Source organism: Hemibagrus wyckioides, linkage group LG18 (assembly GCF_019097595.1).
Source record: "Hemibagrus wyckioides isolate EC202008001 linkage group LG18, SWU_Hwy_1.0, whole genome shotgun sequence".
NCBI classification, from domain to species: domain Eukaryota; kingdom Metazoa; phylum Chordata; class Actinopteri; order Siluriformes; family Bagridae; genus Hemibagrus; species Hemibagrus wyckioides.
The window spans coordinates 17342976-17357211 of record NC_080727.1 but is presented as its reverse complement, the minus strand read 5'-3'; the positions used below and the strand labels follow the sequence as shown (position 1 = coordinate 17357211).

The 14236-nt window shown below is 38.4% G+C and overlaps 2 protein-coding genes across 4 annotated transcripts; one reads left to right on the top strand and one right to left on the bottom strand.

The window, feature by feature from the left end:
* Positions 1-441: 441 nt before the first annotated feature.
* ublcp1 (ubiquitin-like domain containing CTD phosphatase 1) lies at positions 442-8802 on the top strand. Of its 2 annotated transcripts, XM_058416408.1 has the most exons (12): positions 442-532; positions 1030-1096; positions 1329-1493; positions 2209-2300; positions 2439-2524; positions 2621-2736; positions 3778-3876; positions 4625-4662; positions 4789-4887; positions 5580-5696; positions 5800-5927; positions 7163-8802. In XM_058416408.1, exons 3-12 carry the CDS (start codon positions 1340-1342, stop codon positions 7188-7190), a joined length of 957 nt encoding a protein of 318 aa, XP_058272391.1. In that variant the 5' UTR covers positions 442-532; positions 1030-1096; positions 1329-1339; the 3' UTR covers positions 7191-8802. The 2 variants fall into 2 exon arrangements, with proteins under 2 accessions (XP_058272391.1, XP_058272392.1); XM_058416409.1 differs by lacking the exon at positions 1030-1096 and having other exon boundaries at positions 462-532.
* A 400-nt stretch (positions 8803-9202) lies between these two features.
* Positions 9203-14236, bottom strand: il12bb (interleukin 12B, b). Of its 2 annotated transcripts, none has more exons than XM_058416411.1 (9): positions 12519-14236; positions 12307-12391; positions 11612-11884; positions 10813-10915; positions 10548-10717; positions 10248-10411; positions 10044-10159; positions 9535-9565; positions 9203-9429 (listed from the first exon to the last, which is right to left on the bottom strand). In XM_058416411.1, exons 2-8 carry the CDS (start codon positions 12389-12391, stop codon positions 9538-9540), a joined length of 939 nt encoding a protein of 312 aa, XP_058272394.1. In that variant the 5' UTR covers positions 12519-14236; the 3' UTR covers positions 9203-9429; positions 9535-9537. The 2 variants fall into 2 exon arrangements, with proteins under 2 accessions (XP_058272394.1, XP_058272393.1); XM_058416410.1 differs by having other exon boundaries at positions 9205-9429; positions 12504-14233.

The window sequence follows — 14236 nt, the reverse complement described above, 5'->3', positions numbered from 1 at the left end:
GAAGGAACACAATTATAATTTTAGAAGAATTATTTATATGATGAAATATGTTTATTTTTTATTAAAAATAATTTTGAATAATTGTTAATAAGAAGAATCATTCACTGTATAATTGACAATAAAAAAACATTTAAAAAAGAACAAGATTTTGCACATAAAATGAAAAAATATATCCATTATATCATAAAAGTCATTAAATACACACACTTAAAATGCGGAACACAATCCATGACACAATACTGACGCGTGGTTTTTTAAGTTCTCCAAGCACTAAAGGAGCAAATTATGGAATGAAATCTATATAGAAATATTTGAAATATATTATAAATCCAGGAGATAAGAAAAAAATAGAAAGGGAAGCCGTTTTAATTAATAAATAAATAAACATTCGTAGGGCAAAACGAATTTTAATTCCCCTCCAAGCCGGAGGTGGCGGTATCGAGTTCATGTAGCATTGAATAAATGGAGAAAGCCGGAGCGCGAAGAACAACATGCTCCAGAATGGAAATCTCCAGAATGGGTTCTATTTGATGTAAGTGAAATAATAATAATAATAATAATAATAATAATAATAATAATAATAATAATAATAATAATAAATCGTAGTCTCTAATGAATTCTAAAAAAAACTGGGGACGTTCCCGCTTTAATGGTTACTCGTAAGCGGCTGTTGTGTTCCAAATCACATCCTTTGAACTCCTCGTAAGACCTTTTTTTAGCATGAAAACATGGCGTCCGCACCAATTATAGTGCCCTTCGTATAGTAAAGTGAGCCGTTTAGGATTGAGCCGGTAGCTAGCAAGCAACTATATATGTGAATGCACAGACAATTAGCTCCATTTCGTTATCACTTTGCTGTCCTTATAGCGATGTGTCCAGAAAAAAATAGTATGTTTCGATGTGAAAGTGAATGTATATGCAGCAGAGCTCGTAAAACACCCCACTAACTGGCTAGTTAAAGCATCACTCTGAAATAAAAGTGTCTCGGTTTCAGTGATGCTTTGATTATTTATACTATATGTGTTCCAGATTTGAGAGTCTGCTGTGTTACCAGGTGAAAACCTCTCTTTAAGGTGACCCAGCATCCTGTAAAACGGTATTATTTACTTGTTTCTCATAAGAACATCATGTAGATATTTAGCACCAGTGCACAAGCTCCTCACCCTTTAATGCATGACTTTTATTAAACACACATCATGCATGTTTCCAGCTAGATTTATATCCAGATCAGTTCACACCCGAGACAGGGCAGTGCTTGCTTGATGCCTGAATCGTGTTTGAAGCCAGTGATTAGTTGCTGAGTTTATTGTTGTTTTTCTCCTCTACAGATTTTCCCATCATGTCTCTGTCGGTGATAATAAAGTGGGGAGGACAGGAGTACTCCATCAGCGCTTTGTCCGAAGACGACACTGTGCTGGACCTGAAACAGTCCATTAAATCTCTCACTGGAGTCCTGCCCGAACGGCAGAAACTGCTGGGCCTGAAGATCAGAGGTAAAACTCTTACAAATACCTTCAGTCTTTAGTATCCATTCAGTCCTTATATGTATGAACTTTACACCTGATAATATCTATTTCACCTTCTACCATCTCGCATCATCCATCAGCGACATGTTTTCCGTTCAGGATAAACTATTTAATCCCACAGAGAGCTGATAGACAAAATTAAGCCACTAAAATGATCATTTCAGGTTTAAGGAGAATAGGGAAGGGGTAACAATATTACTGTCCATGCAGTCGGGAGCTGCTTACCAGGCAGAGACTATCACTGAATACTGTGCAAACAAAACAGTGCATTTTCAGTGTAATTCTGTTACAAATCGGTTGTCTGATGTCCCACATGATCGACGATTTCAAAGTTGAAGTGTCTGAAGGTGTTAACTATAAACTGTTGATTTGACGCCTCATTGTACGAGTGATCTTTTCAGATCAGGAAAGTGTTGTTATTGTCTGTTTGGCCCTGAAATAATTTGAGTCAGCTGAAATTTTAGTTTCACACTAATAGATTTTGTTTGCGCAAGTCTAGTCAAGAGTGTGTGAGATGAAGGGAATTGGGAACGGGAAGGGGGCGGGGCTTCCAGACAGCATCAGTTAATACAAGAAAAAAATTCAAATCAAATTATTTTAGATTTATGTCACATAGAGACGATTAAGTGGTTAGAGCTGTCTCAGGGTCTGCATAGTGACATGATGTGATGACTGTTTACAGGGAAACCTGCTGAAGATGGTACGAAGCTCGGCCTGCTGAAGCTTAAACCCAACACCAAGATCATGATGATGGGCAGCAGAGAGGAAAGTCTGGTAGGATTTTTCACACCTTGTATGACGAAAAAGTTGAGTTTGATTACAACAGAAAAATTTAAGAAAAATTTACTGGATGCTCCACTAAGAAAGAATAATACAAAAAAACCACTCTCTCCTCTGTTTCTCCCTCTGAAGGAAGATGTCCTGGCCCCTCCCCCTGAATGTGATGATGTCATTAACGACTTTGATATTGAAGAGGAAGTGATCGAGGTGGAAAACAGGTGCGTTATTCATCCAGATCTCCTGCGTGTTAATCTGCCGTGATGCCACAGCTTCACCGTGTCTTCCTGCATAAACACCTAAACATGTTCACGCAGAGAGGAGAACCTGGCTAAGATCGCACGCCGCGTCAAAGAGTACAAAGTGGAGGAGTTAAACCCGCCCAGAGAGGGGAAGAGGTTACTCGTATTAGACGTCGATTACACGCTGTTCGGTGAGACGGGACGAGTCGAGCTTATTTATCATTTCTGATCTTAGTAAATTATACAGATAACACCTGTGTAGTTTATAGGCTTGTTCCATCTATCTATCTATTTACTTAATTGCTCATTAAGCTATTTGCTTACTTAAATTCGTACACACTTACTTGTTTATATAGTGTTTACGTATGTATATACAATCTTATTTACACACTCATTTGCATACATGCATACTCATATATACACGCGCACACTTACTAACTTATATCCTTGTATACAAACTAATTAAACATTTATCTTGCCTCCTATCTCACCTACTTACATACATATTTGTTTATTTATTTATTTATTTATGTACACCGATCAGGCATAACATTGTGAGCACTGAGAGGTGAAGTGAATAACACTGATGATCTCCTCATCATGGCACCTGTTAGTGGGTGCGATATATTAAGCAGCAAGTGATGTCCTCAAATGATGTGTTAGAAGCAGGAAAAATGGACAAGCGTAAGGATTTGAGCGAGTTTGACAAGGGCCAGATTGTTATGGCTAGACGACTGGATCAGAGCATCTCCAACACTGTAGGTCTTGTGGGGTGTTCCCGGTCTGCAGTGGTCAGTATCTGTCAAAAGTATCCTTTAAGTCTTGTAAGTTGCAGGACTTAAAGGATCTGCTGCTAACATCTCAGTGCCAGATACCACAGCACACCTTCAGGTATCTAGTGGAGTCCATGCTTCGACAGGTCAGGGCTGTTTTTGCAGCAAAAGGGGGAACAACAAAATATTAGGATGTTAATGTTATGCCTGCTCGGTGTACATGCACATAAACTATATATACTTACATAATTACCTAGATAATTACTTAAGTCTTATTCAAGTAATTAAATACTTACTTACATATATACTTACACATTTATTGAGTTTTATTTCTATATATAATGGTATCAATTTTCTGCAAATGGCTGCAGTAGATCATGCAGCAAACATCCTGCAGAAATCATGAATCTAGCTCTGAGATTGTGTTTGTTGCTTTGTAAAACTTTCTTCTCTTTTTAGATCATAAGTCGTGTGCAGAGACGGGGCAGGAGCTCATGAGGCCGTTCCTGCACGAGTTCCTCACGTCTGCGTACGAGGATTACGACATTGTCATCTGGTGTGAGTGATGAAGACTTCCACAATGTTTGGAGGGTTTAGTTTCACATAACTTTAGAAACATATGAAAAAAAATATCAACACGATTCTTGAAGGAAATTCTACAGACAAAATAGTGTAAAAAAAAAAAAACAAAACAGTGAGAGAGTTAAAATGTATTTTATACATTTATATTAAAAAAAAATTATTTATTAAATATATGAATGCAGAAATAAAATTTATTTATTTTATATTTTACAATAAATCAACAATATTGCTGCTTGCAACAATTAATAAATAAAATGATTTATAAAATTACACTATTAATATTATCATATTAATAATATTAAATCATTATTAAATAAAATAAAATAATTCCTGATATCCAGGATATCTCAGAAAAGTGCATTGTAACATAATTTATCATGATATCGATATTTTATTGTCTCTCATCGTCCAGCTGTTACTGCAACTCACTGAAAATCTGTTCAGATTGTTGAGCTAGTCGCATACCGACTTTTACTTTTTTAATCGACTTAATTCATCTGATTATCATTTTCTTTCTCTAACGTTTGTTTCAATGGTAATGAAGTCTTTCTGGCTACAGAAAGAAAATGTGACTGATATACACGGTGTGATTGATCAGCGATATTTTTCCCACTGACTCTTATAGCAGTACTTACCCTGATAATTTATTATTTTAAATAAATTATTTTTGAGGGATGAAAAATCCAAACTGAACATTTTTGCCATCGCTTTGGTTCCTTTCCAGCTGCAACAAGCATGAAGTGGATTGACGCCAAAATGAAAGTGCGTATAATCATCAAGTTTGTCCTGAATAACAGAAAAATTATCTTAGATCCTGAATGATAAAAGGAAGGTTGTTGAAATCTCAGAATTACGTGTGTGTGTGTGTGTGTGTGTGTGTTATTCCAGGAGCTGGGTGTGTCCGATAATCCTAACTACAAGATCACATTCATGCTGGACAGTGGAGCCATGATCACAGTTCACACACCTAAGAGAGGCGTAGTGGAGGTGATGTAGCTTATGTAACTCTGAAGCTTTTACAGTGTAAACTCCACATCGCGGTAATGAACCTGTACAGTGTGAAACCATGCGCTGTTATAATGTTACGGCTTGTTGCTTAGCAACAAACACCCAATCAGACACTGAACAACGCTTCAGCCTCATATCAGGTGAAAACCAGGACATAGCTGAACAACACTGAACAAAAACGGCTCGGTAGTTAGAGTCAGGAGGCAAAACGCCCAACATCATGGAAGTGCATGGCGTAGCGAGGCGGAAACACATCACACTGAAAAATTAGCGCGAGTCGGACATCGATGAATGAACGGCTGGTCACTTAGACGACAAACTTGAAAAGAGCAAAAAAGAGGATAAAGCTGTGAAAGATAACAGAATCTGCTCGGGTGCAGAGCCACAGATTTTCCTCACTGATGTAAAAGCGTGAGACGAGCCGTTATTTAAAGCGGCCGCGTGCTGGATTTAGGACTGCTGAGACGCAAATAAGAAGAAGAATAATCCAGGGTTTAGGAATGTAGAGTGTGAAACGTCAGATTATGAAGAGCCAGGATTCAGTGTTAACCCCGGAGAAAGTAGGAGCAGTGTGGAACCTCCGACTACACAACCCCAGGATTCTGTTTAGCCGAGTTCACACTCACACAGGGTTCACATTCACATTTCACACGTCCTTCTGTCCTGTTTAGGTGAAGCCGCTCGGAGTGATCTGGGGAAAGTACAGCGAGTTTTACAACAGAAAGAACACCATCATGTTCGACGACATCGGAAGGAACTTTCTCATGAATCCACAAAATGGACTGAAGGTACGAGAAGCCGATCCACAGCTCAACACATACACTGATGTACAGTATATCAGATACGGAAATATAATGCTCTTCTTGTGTGTGTGTGTGTGTGTGTGTGTAGATTAGACCGTTTATGAAGGCTCACTTAAACCGTGAGAAAGACAAGGAGCTTCTCAAACTGTCTCAATATCTGAAGGAAATCGCCAAGCTGGACGACTTTTCAGGTCTCAACCACAAGCACTGGGAACGGTAGGTGCTAACACCTCAAACAAACTGCTGGATGGAAATCACACCATGTATTAGATTAGACAAGGATGGTGATGGTGGTGATGATCATGATTGTGATGATGGTGGTGGTGGTGGTGATGAGGATGAGATGATGATGGTGATGATAATGAGGATGATGCAATGAAGATAATGATGGTGGTGATGAAGATTACAATGATTGTGATGGTGATGATGACGATGATAATAGTGGTGGTGATGAAGACTATGATGATGGTGATGATAATGGTGGTGGTGATGAAGATTTTGATGATGATGGTGGTGGTGATGAAGATTATGATGGTGAGGGTGATGAAGATGATGGTGATGATAATGATTGTGGTGGTGATGAAGATTATTATGATGGTGGTGATGAAGATTATTATGGTGATGATAATGGTGGTGGTGATGAAGATTACGTTGATTGTGATGTCGATGATTATGATGACGATGATAATGGTGGTGGTGATGAAGATTATGATGGTGAGGGTGATGATGATTGTGGTGGTGATGAAGATTATTATGATGATGGTGGTGATGAAGATTATTATGGTGATAATGGTGGTGGTGATGAAGATTACGTTGATTGTGATGTCGATGATTATGATGACGATGATAATGGTGGTGGTGAAGAAGATTATGATGATGGTGATTATGGTGGTGGTGAAGATTACGATGATTGTGACGATGATGATGGTGGTGGTGATGAAGATTACGATGATTTTGATGGTGATGATGATGGTGGTGGTGAAGATTACGATGATTTTGATGGTGATGATGGTGACGATGATGATGGTGGAGGTGATGGAGATTACGCTGATTGTGATGATGCAGTAATGATAATGGTGGTGGTGATGAAGATTACGATGATTGTGATGGTGATGAAGATTACGATGATGATGAGGAGGAGGAAGATAATGGTGGTGGTGATGGAGATTACGTTGATTGTGATGTTGATGATGCATTCATGATAATGGTGGTAGTGATGAAGATTATGGTGGTGGTGATGAAGATTACAATGATGATGATGAGGAAGATAATGGTGGTGGTGATGGAGATTGCGGTGATGATGAGGATGATAATGGTGGTGGTGATGATGCTGAGATTACAATGACGATGGAGGTGGTGATGGAGATTACAATGATGATGGTGGTGGTGGAGATGAAGAAGATGGTGGTGGTGGTGGTGATTATGATGATGTTTACCTTTGACCCCTGCAGGTACCTCTCAAAGAAGCAGAGCCAATGAATCAGCTGGAGCATTTATCCTCAAGAACAAGTGATGCTAAATACCTCCCCTTTCTCTTCCTCTCTGTCTCTCTCCCCCTCTCTCTCCCTCTACACTCTCTCCGTCTTGGAAAGGAAAAAGACCTGAAACACTCACCTGTACAGTTCCCCTGTGTGCTGAATAAATAAGCAGCGAGTGTAGCGCAAGCAGAGCCATCTTCCCTTCTTCATCCTCTGATCTGATGTTTTCACTGAAAACAAACTGTTCCGTTGTTAATAATAATAATAATAATAACGTCCTGCTTGATACCAGTAGAATTTCAGCCACAAATCTTCTTCACACCTCCTTACAATATCTGAAGCAGGTTTTTCTCTTCAGCTTCCACTCTGCAGGAGAAACTGAAGATTTGTGTGTGCTGAAGATTGCACACAGTGTAGGGCTTGTGTGTGTGGAAGTCTGGGAAAAGCTTCACATGCCATCATGTGTCATGTTGAAAACACACAAAGAACCAAAAAGAAAACAGAAAGTGAGAACCCACACGAGGGCAAACATGACAACAAAACGGAAAACACGGTGACGAGAAAACAAGAAGGCGAACAAACAACACTACAAACATGACAACAAAATAAACACCATGAAGAAAACCAAAAACATGATGACCGCATGACGAAAAACCCAGACACAAAGAAAACCAAAAACAAAATAAAAAAATTTTTAAAAATCCGAGGAATAACACATAACAAAACTGAAAAATAACGACAGCAAACTTAAAAAATGAAACAAAATGGAAAACACAAAAATAAAATGGAAAACAATCTTAAACACAACGAAAGTAAAAAATATAGCAAACTTAATCATGACAAAAAACAAACATGCAATAAGCTCTCTCTCTCTCTCTCTCTCTCTCTCTCGTTCTCTCTTTGTCTTGCTCTCTCTTTTTCTGTCTCTCTCTCTCTTGTTCTCTCTTTCTGTCTCTCTCTCTCTCTGTCTTGCTCTCTTTCTCTCTCTCTCTCATTCTTTGTCTCTCTCTCTCTCTCTCGTTCTCTTTTTCTCTCTCTGTCTCTCTCTCTCTCTCTCTCTCTCTCATTCTCTTTCTGTCATTCTCTGTCTTGCTCTCTCCGTCTCTCTCTCTCCGTCTCTCTCTCTCGTTCTCTTTGTCATTCTCTGTCTTGCTCTCTCTCTCGTTCTCTTTTTCTCTCTGTCTCTGTCTCTGTCTCTCTCTCTCTCCCTCTCTCTCTCTCTCTCTCTCTCTCATTAGCAGTCTGGAGGATATGGTGTCTCGAGTGTTTTACATCATTACAGTTTATCGATATGTTTATTATTGATTGTTTAATCATTTGTTAATAGTGTTTCTTCTGTTCAGTGTTTGGTTGCTGATCTGCTGTCTGTTTTTTTTACTCGTTTGTTTCTTTGGCATCAAATAAATAAGAAGAACAAACAGTCTGCTTTTGTTTTGTTGGGGGGGGTTGAGACTTTTTTTTATTACTTTGTTTTTGTGTATATAGTAAAAATGAAAGTTGTGGAAGTTCACCTCGTGGTGGTTTTATGCTCATTTTTATTCCAACAACACTGACATGAGTCCATGATGCAACTCCAGTTCCAGTATATCAATAAAACTGGGAATAAAAACTGATGTTGAGCGTTTCTTAAATACGTCTTCGATCTAGAACCCAAAGTTTTTCCACTGTAGAAGCTTTAAGGACACTCAGACACAGCATCATGTCTGGTGTATAATAATCCGTTTCCATAGAAACGACTCCTTCACAGCTGCTTCTATATCTACACATTTATCTAAATCTCATAACCTGGAAATTCCCGATTTCCCACTTAGAAAAAATACAATGACTCATCAACCCTGGAATTCCTACTTGGAGAATTTTCCAACCGGGAACATCATGTCAAAAACCGGGAACATCATGCCGAAAAACATCATGTCAAAGTACCATCAACTTTAAAAGAGTTTCTACTTTAGATCTTGTGAGTAGCTGTATCGCTGAGCATACATCGTTAACTCGTGTTAGCCGTGATTTTTTCCCACTTTGTAGCTTGGAAATAAACCCAGACTTTGTCCTTGTTTGGATGATGTACAAGCCAAACCATGTGTCAATAACTTCAAGGCAAAATAAAGAGGTTGCTGATGTATCGTTCTTTAATAAATAATAAATATTAGCAGACTGCTTTAGTATAAAAGCAATAAAACAAAATCACTTTATTGCACAAAAGTAGCAGGATGGAAAATCATGGGATCGTTCTTCTTGCCCTGAAAAACATAAAAGTATATAAGTGATATATGCGGTGTAATAAAAAAATATAATTATTATAATTTCAGGAATGAATAACATTGTTTGTCATTATTTATTCTCACCTTTTATTTTTTTGATCTTTGTTTGCTGACCCTTAAATTAAAAAAAAAAGAGTATGTTATAAACCAGGGATTTTTTTAAAACTATACACCAATTATCCATTCAGCCAATCGTGTTGCAGCGCCTCAACGAATAAAAAAAATCCATCAGAAACACATCTCATAGATCGTCTGGAGGACTTTCCTCTCTAGATTTGGTGCCAAAAAGAGATTGCACCTCTGAGACGTCAGAGGAGAATCAGGAAGGTTAAATCTATAAATCGGTCTTTACATCCGTGTTGAGCAGAAAAGCATCTCGTAAGGTGGATAAGCAGCAACTGCAGAAGATCCCGCCGGGTTCCTCTCCTTAGATTAAGAACAGGAACTGACCTGGTGACGAGATGCTTTTCTGCTCACCGCCATTGTACATAGTGGTAACTGTAGAAATCTCTCATTGGAGAGGTTGAGGTGAACATGAGCTAAACATCAATCCATGGAGAAGAAAAGAAGGAAGAAATGGAAACCGGACTCACTTGTGCTGGCTCCAGTCACTCCAGACCTTATTGGTGAAGGTGTCCTGAGCTCTCACGCAGAACGTGTAACTCTTCTTGTTGGAGACTTTATAATGGGTCTCATTCAAGTACAGGCTCTAAGACAAGATCAGGGTTGTTGTTTTTTTAGATCATTCAGTTAGATCATTTCCTCTCATTGCATCATAGTCTAGAAGATACACTTACATCTGGATGGTCATGTGATGCGTCATCACAGTCCTTGCGATGTGACAACACTTTCACTTCATATCGCAGCGGGAAGAACGTACATGGGCGGTTCCATGTTTTGGGGACTTCCCACTGGAACTCATTGTTCTCAGCCTTGATGATGTCGACTTTCTCCGGTTTGACTGCACAATCAAGAAGAATGTCAGGATAGGAAATACTATGACATGACAACATGAGGACACTTTTACCTGACGTTCCTTACCATGCTAAACATTTTCTGAAAGAAAACAGAAAGAAATCAAGCCACGGAGCTCTTACTTATGTCATGGATGAAGAAAGTCCTCTGGTGCTCCTCTAAGCGGTACTGGTTTCGGACCAGTAAGGTGAGGTTAATGCGAGTCACCTCCTCTGAGAAAGGACACTGCAGATTCTCACAGGTCAGTCCACCATTATCTTCGTCCAGGGAGCAGTCAATATCGCTCGAGTTCCTGCAGAAAAAATCGTTAACTTGGACGCAAAATGAAGTCCAAGTTTGATTAACAATATCAATCAAAGTTTGATTAACGATCTCAATCTGGTTTACCGGAGCGCTCTGAAAAACACCACCATGCCGTTCCTCACAGGATCCCATTTCCAAGAGCAGTGAAACGGCCCGCTGTAGTTTCTCGCTATGCAGGTGACGAATTCTAGATGAATGAATGAAATGATACTTAATAAGTAAACTAATTTGAGTGAAACTGAGTCACTAAATATTCAGGAGGGAATAATAACAACCTTGTAGTAATATTATAGCTTGTTGCTAATCTTATATCTGTTCAGTAACCCTTTATACACGTTTCCTCGTTACACCATTAGGTGGCGCACATGATTTTTTTAAAAAACGTTATCAGTAAGCCATTGTTTCGTTCAATGATTGAACCAATGGAAGCGAACGTTAACAATTCGTTCACTTTAAAGATTCATTGACAAAACAGACAAACATCACTAGTGTGGAAGGTAAACCCGAACTTCCCATGCTAAAGTAAACAATGACTCGTGTATAATAAAGAACATTTTACCTCAGGTGTGGAGAGGAAAGCTTTACAAACATGCTAATGGCTACTTTAAACCAATTTCATTTAAGTAGCCTGTTTTAATAGCATGTTTCATTTGCTATTACCTGTTTAGACTAGCACCTAACCTAATCTAAAGCTAGTCAGTTATTTATTTTATTTCTGATTAACTGCTGGCAAAACGAATGTGCAGCAAACTTACAGAGACTGAATGATGAGACATTTTTAGATAATTATAAAAAAATCTGTTTTGTTGCAACATTTTGACATTTTACTAAGCGAGGAAGATTTTGACACAAAAAAACGTGTATTTTTCCCGTCTTTATTTACCTTCATTCTCGTTTTGCAGCAGAATGGCCTTCTCAAAGTCCAGTGGACTGACCAGCACCAGCGTGTGGTTCAGAAGTTCTCCTGAGGCACTGTGGCAGGTGAAGTTTCCTCCCAGCATGGCCTCGATACTCACTGTAATACTGTTCCCCTTGGCTGGGATGTTGTGTTGATTTTTCCTCCAGTGGATCTCAGCATCTTCGTACTGATCTCCACAGCTCAACTCCACCGAGGTCTTCTGCTCCATCGGGTTTCCGCTGACTTCCAGAGCAATGACTGCAACGAACAAGGAACGAAGTCCAGGGATAAGATAATATCTTAATCTATAAATATATTTATACTGATTATGATGAATAAACTTGATGGTCAGTGCCATCCTTCTAAACCTGAAGTAAAACTGCATCATGGATTATTTTAGAACTTTGAACAAATTATCTATTAAAGTAAATTTTAATGAAGTCATTTTTTAAAATATATATATATATATATATTTTTTATAGGTTTTTACACTGTTTTACACTTAAAATATGGTTTAAATGATCAAGAAATCGAACCTGAATTTGAAACTTCAATAATTTATGGCTCATTCTGACAATTTCCTGAAAACTTTTATTCTTTCTACTTGCTTTCTACTGATTATAAATTGATTATAGATCTAGTCTAATAAATCGAATCTAATAAATAAAGCTAGTAGTCACCGTTAGGCTTGATAACCCACAGCGTGCTGCTCTCCCCGACACGAAGCAGCATCAGATGAAAGGCGAAGACATAAATCAAATTCATCTAAACAGACACAGAATTAATTATTCGTCATGTATTAAAGAGCAGAAAAGAAAAATATGAGGTTTAGAGCAGTGAAGCTCAATATTAAAAAACTCCATTGCATAAATCCTACCTTTTTTCTTCCTACCTTCTGCTTTATTCTGTCTAAACACGAAGAGGTTTCAGAAACCTGAGCTCACCATGAACAGCCGAGTGAACTCACCAGAATTTATAGGCAGGTGGACAGAAGAGAGAAAATCCCCAGAGCAGAACAATATAGAAGATAATGAGGAACATTGACAACAAGCTTCAATAAAAAACCAAACCCCTTCAGCCGTTCGGAATTTTCAACCCATATGACCTACTTACTTTTATGACACTATGACATTTATTTACCCACTGATGCTAGCTCTTCAGGAGAGAAGTTCTATATTCTCAAAGTATACCGATTTGGTCTCTTTAGGGCTTTAAAACCATAAAGAGAGTCTGATGATGTACTTTATATTCATAGGGACACTATATTCGCATTTTAGATGAAAAACCTTGTTGAAATAAATGGTAAGCAATGATTCTGCTCACTTTAGTCTGATATTTAGCCTAGAAGAAGAGTTTCTTTTGTATATTATTAATAACAAATTCCGTTATTGATTTATCGAACGCTGGATTTTATTATGCTCAAAGTGTCTCACAGGCTTTTGATGGTATCAGTTCTCTGTTTTAATGGCTGTTACCATTGTTACTACTTCTTGTAATGGTATGTAAGACAGATGAAGCAATCCTGCCCTTAAGTCTGTTTGTTTGGGTTGTTTGCTCTCTGTTTGGTGCTTGTGCTCGAAGATGGGAAAGACAGGGTCAGAAATCACTGCGTCCAGCTGGCATGTGTGAAATTCCACACAAACATTTTCCCGTCATTAATCAATCAGCCACAAATGTCATAAAACTCAAAAAAAAGTCTGATAAAACGGCAGAATAAGGAAGCAATAATAATTACATAAGAAGGTAAATGAAGACTAGATTAAATACACACACACACACACACAAGCAGGGGAAGTCACGAATATTGTTTACTTTTACACAAGAGCAGGAGTGAAAGTGCTGAAGGAAGAATCACTGTATGACATGTTTTCAGGGGGTCTTCACATCAACTCTGGGCTTCAACAGACACTTTTAGACAACCTCAGGGAAATCCCTGGAACTCTTTTTGTCAGCGGTTCCTTCAGCGCGACCTTTCTTATACATGTAACGACCCCAAAAATAAGAGAGACGGCCGATATGTCAAGAAAATCGTATCATGACATCTAAGATAACGTGAGCTCCTAAAAGTGCCTAAAGACTCACTAATAAAGAGGAGGAAAAGAAGATGGCATGTTGACACAATTTTAAGGTTTTACTTCATCAAGTCTGGATTAAAATATCCACATTACTAAGGATTTATCAGGATATTGATATTGTATCGTTATATCCCCCTTGGCTCTAGCAGTGTATCGTATCTTCACCTCATTCTCTGACCTGGAAAGGTGCATGAGGTGGACCGTCACTCACTTTTCAGATAAAAGGCACTTTATGAAGTACATTTATAAGGTTTGAGCTGCTAAAAGATTTTTTTTCGGCTTCTAGTTTCTAGTGTTTAAATTTCTTCCTGGAGATGGACAATCGTCTAAGACAAGTTAGATATTTTTCCTGCAAAATCCATATCAGATCCCTAGAAAAAAATCTAGCCAGAGTCAATGCCAGGCTTGTCAACACGGCATGGAGTCTTCCTCAGTCTCAGCTCAGACACCTCTAATCTCGCCGGTCATCTGCTTAGTAATTCTGTTTGTTCATTTTTTTTATTTGGAATTTATTTAGCTTCTAGTAGTTACTGCT

Excerpts from the sequence above, each read along its gene's own strand:
- il12bb (XM_058416411.1), bottom strand. The coding sequence starts at position 12,391 with ATGAATTTGATTTATGTCTTCGCCTTTCATCTGATGCTGCTTCGTGTC. Across the intron at positions 10,412-10,547 it reads TTTCTTCATCCATGACATAA|TCAAACCGGAGAAAGTCGAC; the intron begins GTAAGAGCTCCG and ends TTGATTGTGCAG. Across the intron at positions 10,160-10,247 it reads CATCACATGACCATCCAGAT|AGCCTGTACTTGAATGAGAC; the intron begins GTAAGTGTATCT and ends ATCTTGTCTTAG.
- ublcp1 (XM_058416408.1), top strand. The coding sequence starts at position 1,340 with ATGTCTCTGTCGGTGATAATAAAGTGGGGAGGACAGGAGTACTCCATC. Across the intron at positions 1,494-2,208 it reads GCTGGGCCTGAAGATCAGAG|GGAAACCTGCTGAAGATGGT; the intron begins GTAAAACTCTTA and ends GACTGTTTACAG. Across the intron at positions 4,663-4,788 it reads GGATTGACGCCAAAATGAAA|GAGCTGGGTGTGTCCGATAA; the intron begins GTGCGTATAATC and ends GTGTTATTCCAG.